Source organism: Sarcophilus harrisii, chromosome 1, assembly GCF_902635505.1.
Source record: "Sarcophilus harrisii chromosome 1, mSarHar1.11, whole genome shotgun sequence".
In the NCBI taxonomy this organism is placed as follows: domain Eukaryota; kingdom Metazoa; phylum Chordata; class Mammalia; order Dasyuromorphia; family Dasyuridae; genus Sarcophilus; species Sarcophilus harrisii.
Genome location: NC_045426.1, coordinates 272,096,883 through 272,115,400, shown reverse-complemented (window position 1 = coordinate 272,115,400; position 18,518 = coordinate 272,096,883). Strand labels below are relative to the sequence as shown.

Genomic DNA, 18,518 nt, shown 5'->3' with positions numbered 1-18,518 from the left:
ACAGGCTATAAGATCCCTGTCCTCTCAAAGATTCAAAGGTTCTCTTTAATATTAGAGTATTAGATGAGTCACTTCACAGAATCACAGAATGCCAGGGATACCTCTAATTTCCAGAGTTCATTAAATCCCCCTTTCTATTTGCATACAGGACTAAATTGTCTCAGTGTTAGATGGCTGTCCCCTTCATTCAGGAGGTATGCTGGTAAATATTTGGTAATTGGATCTCCAGAAGAAAATTAAAAGTACATATGATACATGTTAAGTTTAATTTTCGTTAGTAACATTTTCTCCATCATTTTCTTAAGTTTAGAAATCAACAAAATAATCAACCAAGCCCTGATTTGCTGTTTTATCATTAAAGGTTCCATCATAGACCCTGAGAATATAGCCTTCACATTCCTTTCTTTTGTTTCACTGACCAGAAAGGAGAGCGTCCCCCTAACCCAGCACTATGGTGGATTAATGACAAAGGAGCTGAGGTGAAATGGAACTTCAGGGAACTGGGTCTTTTATCCCGCAAAGTGGCCAATGCCCTCACCAAGTCATGTGGTCTCCAGAGAGGAGAGAGAGTTGCTGTGATTCTACCCAGAGTTCCAGAATGGTGGCTGGTCAATGTGGCTTGTATGAGAACGGGTCAGTGATGTTAACATTCCTAAGTCAAGGGATCAACTTAGAGAGATAAGAACCAAAGACAAGTGATATTTCAAATAGCCAATATCTATTTTTTTTAAAGCATTCCAATCAGGAGAAGATAAAAGATATTACTAAATTGCCAATATTCTTAATAACTGGGAATTTTTCCATGGATACCACTTTCTAAAACTTATATTATAATAAGCTTGATTATTATGTGTTGCATGGTCAAATAATTTATTTTATTAAATGGAGATAGAGCTAGGATATGGTAGAAAAAAAGGAAGGACAAAGTCCAAAGACATGGACTGAAGTCCCAATTCTGCAATCCCTATAAACCTTAGCTTCTCTTTCAATAAAATATGGAAAAAACATTTGCATTGCTCACCTCACAGGATTGTTGTGAGAAATGTTTTTTATAAACATTAAACTGTTATCAACATAACAAATATGGAAATATGTTTAAAAGAATTGCATATACTTAATATTTATCAGATTGCTTGCTATCTTGGGGAGGGGGAAGGCAAGAGAGGAAGGGAGAAAAATCTGGAGTGCCAAGTTTTACAAAAATAAATGATGAAACTTTATATGCATTTGGAAAAATAAAATATTAAAAATATTAGTGTTATATGAATATTGGTTATTCTTGGTAAATAGAATTTCAAGCTAAAATCAAAAATCTGATAAGATTTTCAATTAAAGGTTTTAAAGTTGGGACACTAGGTAGCACAATGGATAAAGTGCCAGGCCTGGAGTCGGGAAGGTTTGAGTTCAAATATGACCTCAGGTACTTACTAGCTGTGGCCCTGAGCAAGTCACTTAACCCTGTTTACCTCAATTTTCTCATCTGTAAAAATGATCTGGAGAAGAAAATGGCAAAGTACTCCAGTATCTTTGCCAAGAAAACCCCAAATAGGGTCACCAAGAATCAGATATGGTTGAAACAACAGTGGAATAAAAACAAAGTTGGAAGAAACTAGGATCAGCCCTGGATTTGGATCCCAGCTTGAGTAATTACTTTCATGCAAGTGACTTTGCTTTCCTTATCTGTAAAGTGAAGGAGTTAGGCTAGATAACTTTAACACTGTCTTCTAACTTTAAATATATGATCTTTTAGTCTAACTCTCATATTTTTCAATGATGAACATTAAGTTTAAGTGACTTGTCCAATGTCTCTAAAGTCAATAAACTGTGTGTCAGGCTCTGTACAAAAAAGTCAGAAAGAAATGTCTGCCCTCAAGGAACTTACAATCTAATTGGGAAGACAACAGAAAAATATTTATAAATAAGCTATACATAAGATAAGGTCTTCAGATTTTATTCTCTTTCCACTCCACCACTCTGGTTTCAGTCATGGTTGCCCTATATAGTCCCTCATGCCATCTCTGGTATCATAGGCCTTCAATTTTCATTGTGGCTCTTTCACTTACTATCTGCAAAATGAAAGGGCTTGTTCTTTCTAGCTCTAAATCTATGATACTGTAATCCTATGGTTCTGCACAGCAACCATTTCTATAACAATAATTGATTAATATCTCTTTGGCTAGCAAGACCAATTCCAAGTTAAATGCAAATTAGTTTCAGTAATAATTAATTTTATATTTTTCCAAATATGTATATCTGGAGGTATTTTAAAATATATTTTGAGGTTTATTTTTTATTTTGCATAGTCTATATTACCTTCCAAGTATTCTCCCCCCTTACTTCTGAAAAAGCCATCTCTTATAACAATGAATTTTTTAAGGAAAAAAAAAAGAAAAATTTCAGAAAAACTAATCAACACGTCATGAAAATGGACCCCAACTTCTGCAAAAGAAGGGAAAGATGTCTTTTCTGAGGTGTTTTCCTATTCCATCTTCATATTCATCAAGAATATGTTGATTCTATAAAATCATTTGTTACTATAATTATTTTAATTCAGTTCCAAGAGAATATAAGAATCTTCTGAGCAATTAAACCTACGTTCTCCAGTTCATTTCAAGGATCCTAACCAGTAGAATTTTGTCTATAACTTGATTTTCTGGTTCAGTTCATGGCTATAGCTCTTCCCTAAAGCTCAACAATTGATTTCCTCTAACATTTTTCATCTTGTCTCATAATTCTAAAATAATTCCAATTATGTACTTGCACATGAATTCTCTAACTTTTTTTCCAGGATTAATTTTCATGCCTGGGACAATCCAGCTGACAGCCAAAGACATTCTCTACAGGCTAACAGCATCCAAGGCCAAATGCATTGTAGCTAGTGATGAGGCAGCCCCAGCTGTGGATTCTATTGTGTCCAACTGCCCTGCTTTGAAAACCAAGATTCTGGTGTCAGAAAATAGCCGCAGTGGATGGTTAGATTTCAACGAACTATTTAAGTGAGTAGTCAGAGAAAACTCATATATTAGAATACCTTGTATTATCCATAGATACATGAGCAAGAATGAATTTTAAAAATATATCCTTAACTTCCCATGTGTCTTCTTAAAGGGAATTGGCAGTGTGGAGATAGGGAGAAAATCTAGAACTCAAAGTTTTAAAAACAAATGTAAAAAAAAATGTTTTACATGTAATTGGGGAAAATGAAAGTATTAAATATAAAAGATTTTCCATTTTGTGAACTGAATTGTAGAACATCTAAGTTGCTTTGGGATCTATACCTGAGCCATGTAATAAAATCCATTGAAGCACAAAGAAAGGAGAACACTCAAGAAATCTTATAAACCAGATGAATATACAAACCATCCGGGATAAATGGCTTTGTTTATTTTTTTACACAGTATTTTTTTTATTGAATTGAAAAGGAATGAAGCAACATACATAATAAGAACTGCAAATAGAACCAGGTCTCCTTGAAGAGTCTTTCATGTAACTGAAGGGCCATTGGGTGGAAGAGGTTCTATAGGACAAGATTAAGAACTTGGAAAGAAGCTTATTTGAGCTTAGTATAAAGGGAACTGCTCTATTAGATCTATTCACATATATAGAATGAACTGCTTCAAGGAGGAATGACCTTCCTTTAATAATACACTTTCAAGTTAAGAATGTCTGACCAATTGAATGCACTATAATAGGGTTTCTTCATGATATATGATTTGGACTAGTTAATTCAGAATTCAGTTCTGAAATTCTGTGATTCTTTGAACTCTAGAGTTAGAGATTTCATCTCTTCCCTTCTAATTCAATCTAATTTACAAAGTATTTATTAAGGACTTACAACTAATGAATCAATAAATGAGCATTTATTGGAATCTTATTATACATCAGTCATTGTCCCAAGAGAGTAGAAATACAAAGTTGAAATGAAAGTCTCTGCCCCCAAAGAACTTAAATTGAAATGGGACACAGCATATGTATATGCCTGTATGTTTATACATCTTTGTGAATATGTGCATGTGTGTGTGATTACATTGTAATTATATATATGTATAAAGGTGATGAAAACAAGGTAATTTAGGATGAAGGAAGTCACTAACAGCTGAGAAGATCACAAACGACTAGAAAGTAGAGCCTGAGCTAATCTTAGAAGGAAACTAAGAATTTACAATCCACTATTTACATATAAATAGACAAGTATATACCTGATAATGAGAGAAGAAAAATAGTACCTAAACAATTGGCATCAGAAAGGATTCTTGTATGAGGGGGTGTGAGCAGAGCTTTAGGAACCAGAATTTTAAAATACATCCAATGACCAAGTTACATTAATTAACATAGCATTCCTTTTTTTTAATCCATAAGACAAAGATAGTAAAAATAAAAATTCTATTTCAAAGTAAAATTACAAAATCAAAATATGTTCTTAATAATTTGTATTTAAAATGCCTTTGCACAGATAAGAGAAATTATAAATAGTATTGGGTCTAAAGGCAGTTAAGTCCTGAGTTTGAAACCAACCTCAAACTTACTAACTGTATGACCCTGGGCAAATCACTTGTTTGCCTCAGTTTCCTCATCAGTGAGATGGGGATAATAACTCTTACGGAGGCATTATAGCTTCATGAATACCACTTCACAGTCTGATAGCAGCTTACCTATTGAGATTTATTCTGTCCTTCTTTATGTACTTTCTGTGTTCCAGTCCAAACTGATATGTTTGCAGTTCCTCAAACTAGGAATTCTGTGCTTTGCACAGCTGATCCCCATTCCTGGAAGACACTCTTTCAATTCTGCTTCTTAGAATCCCTAGTTTTCTATCAGGCTCTGATAGGATCTGGTATTTCCTCCTGTTTTTTTTTTTTTTTTTCCCCTCAATTTACCTAATTATTAGTGATTTCTCTCTCTTCAAATTATCTTTCAACCAATTATTTTTAATATATTTATTATATTCCACAGTAGAATGTTGCCCTTGAAAGCAAAAACTATTTTTCCCTTTTTTTTTTTTTTTTTTTTTTTTTTTTTTTGCCTTTGTGTTCTCAAAGACTAGCACAAACAGGAAGCAAAAGAATCTTTGTTATTTCAATCAATCAATCAATCAATATTCATTAAGTGCTTACTATGTGCCAGAAACTGTACTAAGTTCTGAGTATACAAAAAGCAGCAAAACATAGTCCCTGCCCTCAAGGAGCTTATGTACCATTTCATTAACTATGTCTGTGACGCTGGACAAGTCACTTAAGCCTGAGTTGTCTTATCTGCAAAAAGAGGAATCTTATCCCAACATAGTATTTTCACTTTTTGTTGTTATTTGCCTGCATTTTGTTTTCTTTTTCATGTTTTTCCTTTTTGATCTGATTTTTCTTGTGCAACATGATAAATGTGGAAATATGTGTAGAAGAATTGAACATGTTTAACATATATTGGATTATTTACCATCTGGGGAAGGGGTAGAGGGAAGGGAGGGAAAAAATTTGGAACACAAGGTTTTGCAAGGGTGAATGTTGAAAATTATCTATGCATATATTTTGAAAAAAGAGGAATCCTAAACAAATTCTTTTTATTTAAAAGAAAAATTTACAAGTCACACATTGCAAAGAAAGCAGGAAACATCAAGTAATAAGTAATAGTTTTGTTGCAATTTTTACCTTTGGGACTCTTGTCAAATGGAAGAATTTTGCAATTGCCTTTTGGTTTATTTCAGATAAAATTTCTCATTTTGTTTATTTGATTAATGTGTATTGTGATTGTTATTAAGTTTATCAAAAATAATTATTTTTGAGGAGAATTATTGAACTACCAATAATTAGCTAGATTAGCTCTGCCCCAGGGCCTCCTCCAATTTATTAGATTCTAAGATGTGAAGATAAAATAACATCATGTATGGGAAAGGGTTTCATAAATTATACAGATTGTGTAAGCTATCATAATTTATTAGTCATGGTCAAAACCAGAGCATCAACAATAAACTAATCCCTCAAGCTCAGTCATTGTTTTTGGCTACGTTTTACAGATCAGCCTCTGAAGAACATAACTGTGTGAAGACAGGAAGCCAGGAACCCATGGCTATCTATTTTACCAGTGGGACAACAGGTTCTCCCAAAATGGCCCTGCACTCCCAGAGTAGCCTCGGCATTGGGTACACTCTTTGTGGAAGGTATGGTTTGGAACTACACCATGGCTGCCTACATAGATTTAAATGTGCAATGTTATAACCACTCCTAAGTGGTTATACATTGTGGAGTCACAATTACTTTTTATTAACATAGGGAAGTTTTTCATGGTATGTTTTTCTCCTTCTTCCTTTTTGGTCTTGTTCAGGTACTGGCTGGATTTGAAACCTTCAGATATCATGTGGAACATGTCTGACACCGGCTGGGTGAAGGCTGCCATTGGTAGTGTCTTTTCCACCTGGCTTCAAGGAGCCTGTGTCTTCGTGCACCGGATGACCCAGTTTAACACAGATATCTTTTTAGATGTATGTTACTACCTCCCCCTTAGCCCCTTGACACAAACCCTTCAAGCCCTCCCATCTCACTCACATATCAACAAATCAATGATAATCAACTTATTTTTGTTTACACTATAAAGTCTCTAGGGACCTCATTCTTGAATGCATTTATTTAATACCCTACAAGGGAACACCCACAGCTCTCTTAAGCATAAAATCTGATTCATTTAATTGCTTAAGAGTTATTGATATCACTATAATCTGTAGCAGCTTAAGGGCCTAGTTCTAAATAATCAACTAAGAAGTCTTAAGTGTAAACAAGGATTTTGATCATGCTTCAGTGACCGAAAGACAATGGGTAGCCGAGGTAGACCTCTAGGTCCAGTAAGATCCTGGGTTCTTTGCCACAGAGCAGTACTTTCTCCGCCTATTCTCTGTACTAATCCATTCACTGTCCTAATCCATGAATTTGATACTGCTTGACAAACACCAGGCTTATTTCTTCTTTTCAGACAGAACTAAGATACCTTACAGACTAAGGTATCAAATGGCTGGAGATTTCATCAACCTTTAGAAAAATGTGAAGGGCACTTATTTTTTCTTAAGGAACATTAAAAAAAGAATCTACCATATGTCATTAAACATATGAGAACTCTCTGTGACCCAGGGATAGTTTTGCCCAGTAATTCTTATATATATCTTTTTATTTACAAGTTATATGCATGAGTATTTTTTCAGCATTGACAATTGCCAAACCTTTTGTTCCAACTTTTCCCCTCCTTCCTTCCACCCCTTCCCCTAGATGGCAGGTTGGCCAATACATGTTAAATATGCTGAAGTATAAATTAAATACAAAATATGTATACATGTCCAAACAGTTATTTTGCTGTACAAAAGGAATCAAACTTTGAAATAGTGTACAATTAGCATGTGAAGGAAATCAAAAATGCATTGCCCAGTAATTCTACTCAGTGGTATCTGCTGAGATGGAGTGGTTTGGGAATCTGAATATAAGTAAAAGCTCTAGAGAAGTTGGGACTTTTCCTGCTTCTACATCTACCTTATTATGTGATATGACTCAGGGCTTCAAATTTAATTTGCTATGATTTATTAGTAATAAAAGGTGAACGGAGGGGAAAGTTGCCCTAGTAGATGACTTTGATTCAAATACTAGCCCTATTACATACTACCTATCTAACTTTGGGCAAGTCAGGCAGGCAGGGATAAATAGGTGGTACAGTGGATAAAATGCTGGACTTAAAGTCAGTAAAACTCATCTTTCCAAGTTCAGCTTGGGCTCAGACACATACTAGCTGTATGACCCTGATCAAGACACTTAACCTGATTTGCCCCATCTGTAAAATGAGTCAGAAAAGGAAATGGCAAGCCATTCCTGTGTCTTTGCCCAGAAAAGCCACAAATAGGGTCACAAAAAGTCATGACTGAAATGACTGAATAACTATAACAAGAATAATATGCTAAAAGATGGGGATTCAGACAAAAACAAAAAACAATTCCTGCTCTCAAGAAGCTCATGATCTAAGGGGAAGCCATACAAATGAGATAAATAAAGGATATGTTAGCAATATACGGGAGGAGTAGCATTAAGGGGGATAAGAAAAAGTTTTTAATAGAAGATTTGGGCTTCTGAACCATGGTTTAAAATACATAAGTAAGAAGTATACATAACAAAAATTGATGAGAATGCATTTTCTGGTTGTCTTAAAAATCTAAGTAAAAGGTCTTTAAACTAAAAAGAATGGGACAGAGACTACCTTGTGCATTTTCTCAAGTTAAATACCAAAGAGAATAATTACAAAGATGAAAAAAATCTGAGCTATCCAGAAGTTCACATGAGTAAAATGACTCAACAATAAAAATCATGAAGAAAATAAAGAAGGAATTGAGTATAATTGGAAAATCTAAGGAACAATAAATTCCAGAATATTAAGGGATACAAATTCAAAATAGGAAAAATTATTTTATTTGGTCCAATAGATATGATTTAAGCAAAGATCTGAATTTGGGAATTTATGAAAATTGGTACTCAAGAAACTGTCATTAAGTATACAACAACCAAACAGATACACAAAGATTCTTCCCCCAAAATGCAACAAACTGAGAGAAAATGAGAATTGCATTGGAGGAAAGACACTAAGTTGGAATGCAAATGAAAAGTTATATTCTCTAAAAATGGATTTGATAAGGAATTGTTGCCAGATGTGAGAGGGGACATTCTTAATCAGACCCAGATATGGGGAAGTTCTCAGGGTCACTTATTGATCCTGGGCTTGCATGAAATTCAGGAAGAATTTTTCTGTTGAGATCAGACACTGGGAAAGGGTCTGAGTTTTATCCAATTAGAACTTGCAAGCCTTAACTGCTTGACACAGGTCTAAAAGAGGAGTCACATAAAAATCAAATTGATAAGGAAATTTCTCTAGGGAGGTAGCCTAAAATAGAGGTGTGGACTTTTAGCTAAGTGATTTATTCATTAGTAAGGGTACTCTCAAGGATCATAGAACTATCCTTTAGGTTCTCTGACCTGACAGGACCTCCAGTTTCCTTTAGATTCTAAACTAGAGTAACCAATCACTTCTTCACAAGGGGAATAGAAGAACTATGGGAATCTTTGTTCACCATTTATCCTTCCCTGTTATTTAAAAATAAAATCCTCTATATCTCAGTAAAGCTACTACTTACATATACATACCCAGATTCTGAGTGTTTGATTGCACAAGAGCTGACTCTTACCTGAACCAAGAGGATAAAAAAAGAGACATTATTTCACTACTGGAACAAGTATGAATTGGTGCAATATTTTTGGAAAGTAATGTGGTATTATACAAGGTATTATACAAGTATTATACAAGTATTATACAAGTACTATACAAGTATTATACAAGGTATTATACAAGTAATGTGGTATTATACAAGACTCCGATTGTCCAAATGGGCTGAACAAAACGTAGAATATAAATGCAATAGATTATTGCCAACAGAAATGGCAAACATGAATGCTACAAAGTCTTAAAGTGATTCAGGATGAAGAAACAAAAAGCAAAATAACAATATCTGAAAATTATAACAACCCTGTATATTCCTAAAATAGCAGCATGTGATATAGTTAATTATATTTAATATACTAATTAATTGCTCTATAATATTATCTATATTATCTCATCTGATCCACAAAGCAACCCTGGGATGTAGGTGCTGTTATTATCCCCATTTCATAGATGCAGAAACTGAGGCAAACAGAGATATGGTGACTTGCTCAGGTTCACACAGCTAGTATCTGAGGCAGAATTTCAACTCAGTTCTTCCTGATTCCCAGACCAGTACTCTATCCACTGTACCACCTAGATGTCTCCAGCTAGATAAGTCATTTTCCTCCTCTGGGTCTGGGTTTCTTCATCTGACAGATGAGAAGACTGGACTTAGATGATCTCTGAGGTACCTTATAAATCTATGATTGTATTGAAAAGCTTAAACCATATCACTGATTTCTTGATCTTTAATTTCTGATGTGTCTTTTATGATTTCTCCAGACTCTCAACAACTACCCCATAACCACTCTCTGCAGTGCCCCAACTGTATACCGGATGCTTGTACAGAAAGACCTTAAGAGGTATCTCAGGGGGAAAAAAATCATTTCTTTTTATTTTCTATGGACTTATTTATTACTTTGGTGGTAGGTAACTTCTAGTTTGGCAAAATCACTTATCTTGAAGCTTAATAGTTATACTATTTTCTAAACCAATGATCTAAAACAAGTTCTAGTTTAGACACTCCTGATCACCTTCCCTCCCCATTTTCTTCTCAGGTAGGAAATTTGTACTTTCTTCATTCAAAAGTTTTTTTAATGTTTTAATGCTGCCTTTTTTTTTTTAAATAACTATCAATATCCCTTCCTTATATTACTGTACCCCTACCACAGAACATGCCTTCCTTCATAAGAAAAACAGTCAAGCAAAACAAAACAATACACTGACCATATCTGATAGGGTATACAGAATTTCACACCCATACACCATCACCTCTCTATTAAGAGGAGGGAGGTATGATTCAAGTTTGGGCCTCCAGGGTCTGTCTCCCTTTGCACTTGAGGGGCATTATAGCATAGTGAATAGAGAACTGGCAAAGAAGACCTGGGTTTGAGTCCTTCATCTGGCACATGTTGACTTTTGAAGCTAGGCAAGTCATTTAACTTCTGTGCCCAAGGCAACAGTCTAAAATGATATGGTGTAAAGAAAGTGTTAATCTGCATTGGTTGAGGGAGTCCCCTCATCTGGGAATTCTCTATACCAGTGAAATCTCTGTGCTAGTCCTTATCCCCATCCTTTCCTATGCATTATTGTGGTCTTTATTTATATCATTCTCTTGGATCTGCTTTCTTTGTCCTGCATCAGTTTATATAAATCTAACAGATTTATGTAAATTCTGTGTGATAATATTTTATAATATTTTAACATGTCCTCTTTCTTTATCCTCCTTGGGATATGTGTCCAGTAGAGGCAATGATGTATCACATATATAAAATTTTTAGCCGTTTGTCTCACATGATCTCAAACTGTTTTAGGAAATTTCTGTTCCTCTGAATTTTTCTGTCTCTTTTCTTTTTTTCCTTTCTTGTCTCTTCTTCATCTTTCTCTCCTCCTCTCCCTCCCTTCTTCTTCTTCCCTTTTTCCTTCCTTCTCTCTCCCTCCCCCCATCTCTCTCTCTCTCTCATTACACTTAAGTAAAATAATTAGCTTATTAAAATCACTTTACAAATGAACCCATACTTTTCTTTGCTTTTTAAGCTGTAACTTCAAAACCCTGAGGCACTGTTTGACTGGAGGGGAGCCACTCAATCCAGAAGTAAGGGAACAGTGGAAGAGCCAGACGGGACTGGAGTTGTATGAAGGTTATGGACAGACTGAAGTGGTATGTGCAAATGACTAGTCACTTCAAGAGTTTCTCCATATGCAGGGAAAAAGTGCTGCTAGAGCCGTTGAAACTCGTATTTTCACATGGATAGAAAGTAAGGGACACTTTCCTTTTTTCTTTTCTTTAATCCTCTGACAAATTGGGCAATGTGTTGTAGCAGAAATGGAGTATCCTTGAAGTCAGGAAAATCTAAATTTCAGTCCCACTTCTGACTCTGGGAAAATTATTTAAATAATCATTTAAATTATCTGGTAATTTAGACAACTCTTTCTGACTATAAGTTTCAAAGAAAATGATAACCTGCAATGGAAGAGGAAGTTTTCTCACCTGGCTATATTCTATATGCAATAGTATATCAGTAAATGTTCAACAACCAGCTATCAAAAAAAGTAGCCATGATACACTTTTACACCTAATCTGCCTTGTTATCATTTCTCCACTTTCTCAAGTCTAGGCAACAAAAAGTCCCTCATCTATATGCCTGCTCTCTTGGGTCAAAAAACAGATGGCTTTAGCTTCCATGGAAAACAAACAACAACAACAAAAAAAAGCAAAAACAAAAAGCAAATCTGGGCTTGCTTCTGTGGCCTCATAGAATCATTACAGTATTCTCCCTGTTCTAATCTGAAATTGCTTGAGTGAAGGACACAAAAGAATGAATGTTTAAGACAAGGAAATTCATTTTCCTTTACTTAAGAATGATTTGAAGTAAGGTGATACAGTGAATAGAATGCCAGTCCTGAAGAAGTTAGGAACACTCATCTTCTTGATTCAAATCTGTCTTCAGACACTAGCTGCATGATCCTGGATAAGTCACTTAATCCTATTTGCCTCAACTTCCCTAGTCTATAAAATCTAAAGAAGGAAATGGCAAATTACTCCTGTATGTTCATCAAGAAAAAAACAAGAAAACTCACAGAGTCAAAGATGACTGAAAAGGCTCAAGAACAAGGAAGTATCATTTAGTTAACTTCTTTCAGTTTCAGATGACTACCTTAATCATAAGGAAGAACTTCATAAAGTGAATTGGAAGAAATCGTTGGCAAAGTCTGTCAAAACAATATTTGAAGTTTATTTCATTATGTAAGAGGATAAAAGAGTAGCCCTTATCATGGGGATAGGGATTGTAACTATAATTTCATTAGCATGGGGAACTCCCAGTTCAGGAAACTCCTTCCACCAAGACAGATCAACATCTTTTCTGCAACTTACAGTCTCAAGAGAGTTGCCTGAAACGATAAGGACATAAGTGACTTGCCTAGGATCATACAGGCAATATGTATCAGAGGTGGGACTTTGAGGCTTAATTTTTAACTACATTATTATGTGTCTCTTCTCTTAGAGAAGGCTGGAAGAAGAGAAAATATACTTTAACACACCGCTAAAAAATATTTCCTCTTGACAGGGAATAATTTGTGCCAATCAGAAAGGAAATGAAATTAAGCCTGGATCAATGGGAAAGGGAGTGCCACCTTATGATGTCCAGGTAGGTAAAAGAAATAGAATTGATTAAACAAAGACAATTTCCTTCAATTAAGGTTCCTCCAAATGTTAACATTTCTTAATACCAAAACCTCAGTGGATTTGGAATCTCTTCTAGATTGTACCCCATCTATGCCTCTTCATCCTGTGAGATTCTTGTCCACATCCCCAGAGAAATCATCCCCAGTGGGAGGCAGGGAATGTTTGGGCAATATTCCTGGGCAATCTGTAGGCTGAATATTGCCCAACATTGCCCAATATTGCTTTCACAGGAGAAGCCCACATCCTTTTCTTATTCTACATTTTTAAAATATCCCTTAAGCAGCATCACGCATATCATTCTGACCTAGAAATGTTTTGTAATCAACTGATATTTAGCAAGCTAGTCTCTCTTTCTGTGTGTGTGTGTGTGTGTGTGTATTTCTTTCCCGCCCTCTCTTTCTCTTTGCTGTTGAGTCATCCACATTCTTCATTCTTCAGAGATTGTGATGTTCCAAGATTTGAAAGAATGTAATATCTCTGGGAGAATTCAAGTATTAAAATGATGGGCTTTTATATCAAGTGAGATCTTTATTTTCATCCCTATAAGAATCCAATCTGAACAGCCAAGTAAAAACTGTTTTTCTCATTCTAGATCATAGATGAAAACTGTAATATTCTGCCACCTGGTAAAGAAGGGGATATTGCCCTTAGATTAAAATCTACAAGACCTTTCAGTTTCTTTTCGGAATATGTGGTATGAAATTTTGGAATCTAAAATGCTGCTTTTGAAAAGATTTCTAAAAGTGCTTCAAAATTTGGAATTTATCACTATTCAGATCAAATTAATCTTAGAATTGTTTTCTTCTCTCTTCCTAGGACAATCCATCAAAAACAGCTGCCACCATGAGAGGGAATTTTTATGTCACTGGAGACCGAGGAATAATGGATAGTGATGGCTATTTCTGGTTTGTTGGGAGGGCTGATGATGTCATCATATCATCTGGGTTAGTATCTTTCCTATAGAGAATTTGATAAACTTTGATTCAAAAAATATCTATTAAGTTGCTAAAATAAACAGGGATGAGGACAGGATCTGAGATTTTGTTTCTATAGGGATTTTCTGGAAAAGGAATCTCCCCCTATTAATGCAGTTCTGCACTTTCTCTGAAACTATATAGTCTGGGGCAGCTGGGTGGTTCAGTGGATAGATCCCTAGCCCTGAAGTCAGGAGGACTTGAGTTCAAATCTGATCTCAGACACTTAACACTTTCTGTGTGACCTTGGGCAAGTCACTTAACCCCAATTGCCTCAGCAAAAATAAAGAAAGAAAGAAAAAAGAAAAAAGAAACTATATAATCTTAGAGAATTTCCTGAACACCAAAAGCCCAGACTCACATGAAGCCAGGCTATATAAGTAGCAGAACAAAGGAAATAGAAGCAGAAAACAGTCCTACATAAATACAAGCTTATTTGGAGGAGAAAGTACCAACACTGGGAGGATTAGGGGGTGGTATGTGAGCTGAACTTCAAAGTATGCTAGGGGATGAAAGGAGGAGAAGTACATTCCAGGCACGGGGGTGGCTTGTAAAAAACACACAAGATGGAATACCAAAATTTGAGAACAGCTAAGACCAGTTTGCTGAAACATAAGAGTATATGTGAAGGGATATAATGTTAAAAAATAGCCTGGAGTTAAATTGGGAACAGTTTTAAATGCTGAACAGTATATATTTTATACTCAGGGCAACAGGAAGCCACTCTAGAATATTAAGTGAGGTAAGGAAAATTTACTTTTGAATAAAGTAAAAATGTTTGAATATTAAAAAAAATATTTAAAAAACATTTTAAAACCTTTTAAAGTATAATGGTACAAATTCTTCAGGAAAAAAAAGAATATTAAGCAAGAGAGTAAGTGACATGATCAGTACTTTAGGAAGTGGAGTAAATATTAGAGGAGAGAGAGATTAGAAGAAGGGAGGCTAATTTTGAACGAGTCTGGGGAAGAAATGATGTCCTAGGACGGTATTGATATGAGTCACATGAAAAGAAAAATGGAACAGGCAAGTTATAGCCATGATAAAATTAACAAAACTTAACAACTGATTGGCTATTGATGGGGGACAGCAATGACTTTGAGGGTATGAGGCCAGATGACTAGAAAAATGAAAGATAATGAAAATAAAACGCCTTTGGGCTATACAGGAGGTCATGTTCAAAAGGCTAATTTAGGTAATGACATAGGCCTAGAATCTAGGAGATAGAAAAAAATAGATATGTAGATTTGTGCTGAGAGAAAAGATTGGACATAATATGCACATCCATGGAATCCATGGAAATTGATAATATTACTAAGAGGAGGATGTCAAGGGTAGCTTTTTTAATGTCATGGACCCTTCTGACAGTTTGGTGAAGCAATTCCAGAACAATATTTTTAGAGGAATAAAATATATATAATATTACAAAGGCAGATAAGTGGCACAAAGGAGACTTGGGTTTGGAATCAGGAAGACTCATTTTTGAGTTCAAATCTGGCCTCAGACACTTACAGGCTGTGTGACCCTGAGCAAGTCACTTAACCTTGTCTGTCTCAAACCTCAGCTGTAAAATGAACTGGAGAAGGAAATGGCAAATCACTATAGTATCTCTGCCAAGAAAAACCCAAAAAGGGATCAGAAAAAATCAAACACAACTGAAACAACTCAAGAACAACATTACAAAGGAAACCAAATATATTGCATTGTGTTGCAATACAATTATTTTTTAAAATTCTTAAGTTCACAAATCTTATGCTAAGAACCCTTCATGTAGAGAGAAATAGTGGGCTTGGAACAGAAGCTTGGAAGACACACACATTAAAGAATAGGAGACCAATCTTGATCTAGCATTAGAAACTAAGAAAAAGCAATCAAAATAGGTAGGGAAAAAAGAAAATAGTTTGCAAAATAAAAATGAAGTTACTAAAATTTAATTTAGAGATGATGATAGAATTTGGGATTTGGATTGTCAAGCATTGGGATCTGACTCTGGTATATAATGTCTATACAGTTTTAAATAAACTCTCTGAGTTTCAATTTCCCCATTTATAAAATGTAGAGATTGGATTAAATGATGCTATGTCTAAAGGGATCTTTGGTTTTTTTCCTAGGTACCGAATCGGACCATTTGAGGTTGAAAGTGCCCTCATTGAGCATCCAGCTGTTGTAGAATCAGCTGTTGTCAGCAGTCCAGATCCTATCAGAGGAGAGGTAAAATGAATGTAATTAGAATAGCAACTTCATGAAAAATGCCTTATCACCATTATCTTTTTAAAGAAAGAATTCACAGAGTAATCTCTTCTTGTCAAGAAAAATGTGTGTGAATAAATATTGGATACCAATTTACAAACAAATCTCATTTGTAAATAGGTGATTTAAACTCAGAATAAAAATAGTATTGTGAATTGTGATTTACCAATTACAGCTATATAAAAATTGTAGACAGACATATAGATATAGATATGGAAAAAGCCATCAATGGATAAATACTAGTGGTGTGACTTTGGACTAATAACTATTCTCCATTGGTCATATCTATATAGCACTTTAAATATTATATAGCTCTTTCCAGATAAAAATGCATATTATTAAAGTGTTCATTACATTAATATACATATGGCAGCTAGGTGGGGCAATGGATAGAATATTGAGCCTGGATCCAGGAAGACTCACCTTTCTGAGTTCAAATTTTGTTTCAGACACTAATTGTGACTTGACTAAGCCATTTAGCCTTTGCTTCTTCATCTATAAAATGAACTGGAGAAGGAAATAGTAAACTACTCCAGTATCTTAGCCAGAAAAATCCCAAATAGGATCAAAAAAAAATCTTCCTGACTCCAAACCCACTTTATCCACCTACAACTTCAAAATATAGACAACATATACAAAGTAGTTAAGTTCAAGTAGTTTAGAAGGGAAAGCACTAGTAGTTGGGAGTAGGAGATAAAAGACTGTGTTCAAGCTCCTTCTTGAAGAGATGATTCCTTGAGGCAAAGGTGAGTATGTAGTTTTATCTATAGCACTACCTCCACTGGGCTGTTTATTAAAGAAATGCTTAATGATGCTTAAAGTACCACATAAACAGTGACTTATTTACTAGGGAGAGAAACTCAGTGTGTATGGAGAATCCAACCCTGGGATTTGCTGCCCTGATGCTCCTGGGTCTGACTTCAGAAACCAGATTCTTTCATAGTCTCTCTCACAAAGCCACAAGTGGCAGTAGCTGAAGATGTCAAAGATATCTGACTGGGACCTGTACCTTAAAATTCTCCTTGCCAAATAGGGAAAAAAAAAGTCCTTTTTCCCTGTAGCAGAGATGTGGATTTTTCTTCCCACAGGTGGTGAAAGCCTTTGTTGTTCTGTCTGCACTCTTTAAATCTGCCAATACAGAGAAATTGGCTCTTGAGCTTCAGAATCATGTGAAAAAAGTAACTGCACCCTACAAATACCCCAGGAAGGCAAGTACCTAAAAATAAAAGAACTACTGTGCTAAAGTATGTAGTTACTTTGAAAAACAGAAAGACTACATAATATTTACAATTCTTTGTAAATGTTAAGTTAATGTTGATGTCTGTCATTTTCTTTTTTTTTTTTTTTAAGAAAAATTTGAAGGAAAAGAACACCTTCATCTGCTTCAATTATCCCACATTACTGATTTTTTAAAACATTTATTTCCAAATATATCCCTCCTAACCTTCCTCTATTTAAGAAGCAGCTAGGTGATAAATTGGATAGAGATCAGGGCCTGGTATCTGAAAGACAAGTTCAAAAACCGCCTTGGACACTTACTAGTTGTGTAATACTGGGTCTATTTTCTCATCTGTAGAATAGGGGTAATGACAGCACATATCTCCCAGAGTTGTTGGGAGGATTAAATTAGATAATACTTATAAAGCACCTAACCTATATTAGGTACTATATAAGTGCTTTTCCCCCTTCTCCTAACAAAAGAGCCATTCTTGGCCACAAAGGATAAGAGGGGAAAAGAAATAATTCAATAAAACTGACCAACATCTACCAAGTCTGACAGTATATACCCTATTCCATATTCATAGTCCCCAACTTCTGCAAATGGAGGAAGGTGTATTTTTTTAGTTCTTCTCTAGGGCCAAGGTGGGTTTTAAAATTGAATAACATTCAGATTCTGTTCTTGGTTTCTTTTCATTTACTGTTATGGTAATGTATTTAATAAATTGTTGCCCTAGGCTAATAAAATCATAGGAGATTGACTAATATTCTTTAAAAGGGTCCAGGGACAATGATATTCTAAAAAGGTCTTGGGTGACAAGATCCCTAGCTCACACATGTCCTAGTCTTACTTATATTAGGAGACATATGTCTGAAAAAATACATCTAAAGATTCAACTAGGTGGAGAAGTAGTTAGACTACTGGACCTGGACGCTAGAAAATCTGAGTTCAAATCCAGCCTCAGGTCCTTCTAGCCATATGACTCTAAACAAGTCACTTAAATACTTGCTTCAGCTTCCATTTGTAAGAGTATATCTTGGGTTTGTGAGTATAAAATTAGATTTTTACAAATAGTTCTTAAGGTGCTATATAAATGCTATTAATATCATTACTACTTATTCTGCTTATCATGTCTTATATAGGAGAAAACTTCCTATTAAGAGGTTCCTCATTC

General features: G+C 35.1%; 1 protein-coding gene across 4 annotated transcripts in view; it reads left to right on the top strand.

Moving 5' to 3' along the window:
- The window catches only part of LOC100932766 (acyl-CoA synthetase medium chain family member 1), a 119,797-nt gene that overhangs the window by 98,805 nt on the left and 2,474 nt on the right, over nucleotides 1–18,518 (top strand). For all 4 annotated transcript variants that reach the window (XM_031942475.1, XM_031942472.1, XM_031942468.1 and 1 more), the window contains 11 exons: nucleotides 423–633; nucleotides 2,789–2,996; nucleotides 6,008–6,151; nucleotides 6,316–6,472; nucleotides 9,997–10,076; nucleotides 11,251–11,374; nucleotides 12,783–12,863; nucleotides 13,494–13,595; nucleotides 13,718–13,845; nucleotides 15,987–16,086; nucleotides 17,214–17,333. In XM_031942475.1, the coding sequence (XP_031798335.1) occupies nucleotides 423–633; nucleotides 2,789–2,996; nucleotides 6,008–6,151; nucleotides 6,316–6,472; nucleotides 9,997–10,076; nucleotides 11,251–11,374; nucleotides 12,783–12,863; nucleotides 13,494–13,595; nucleotides 13,718–13,845; nucleotides 15,987–16,086; nucleotides 17,214–17,333 (1,455 nt within the window). The remainder of the gene's footprint in view (nucleotides 1–422; nucleotides 634–2,788; nucleotides 2,997–6,007; nucleotides 6,152–6,315; nucleotides 6,473–9,996; nucleotides 10,077–11,250; nucleotides 11,375–12,782; nucleotides 12,864–13,493; nucleotides 13,596–13,717; nucleotides 13,846–15,986; nucleotides 16,087–17,213; nucleotides 17,334–18,518) is intronic.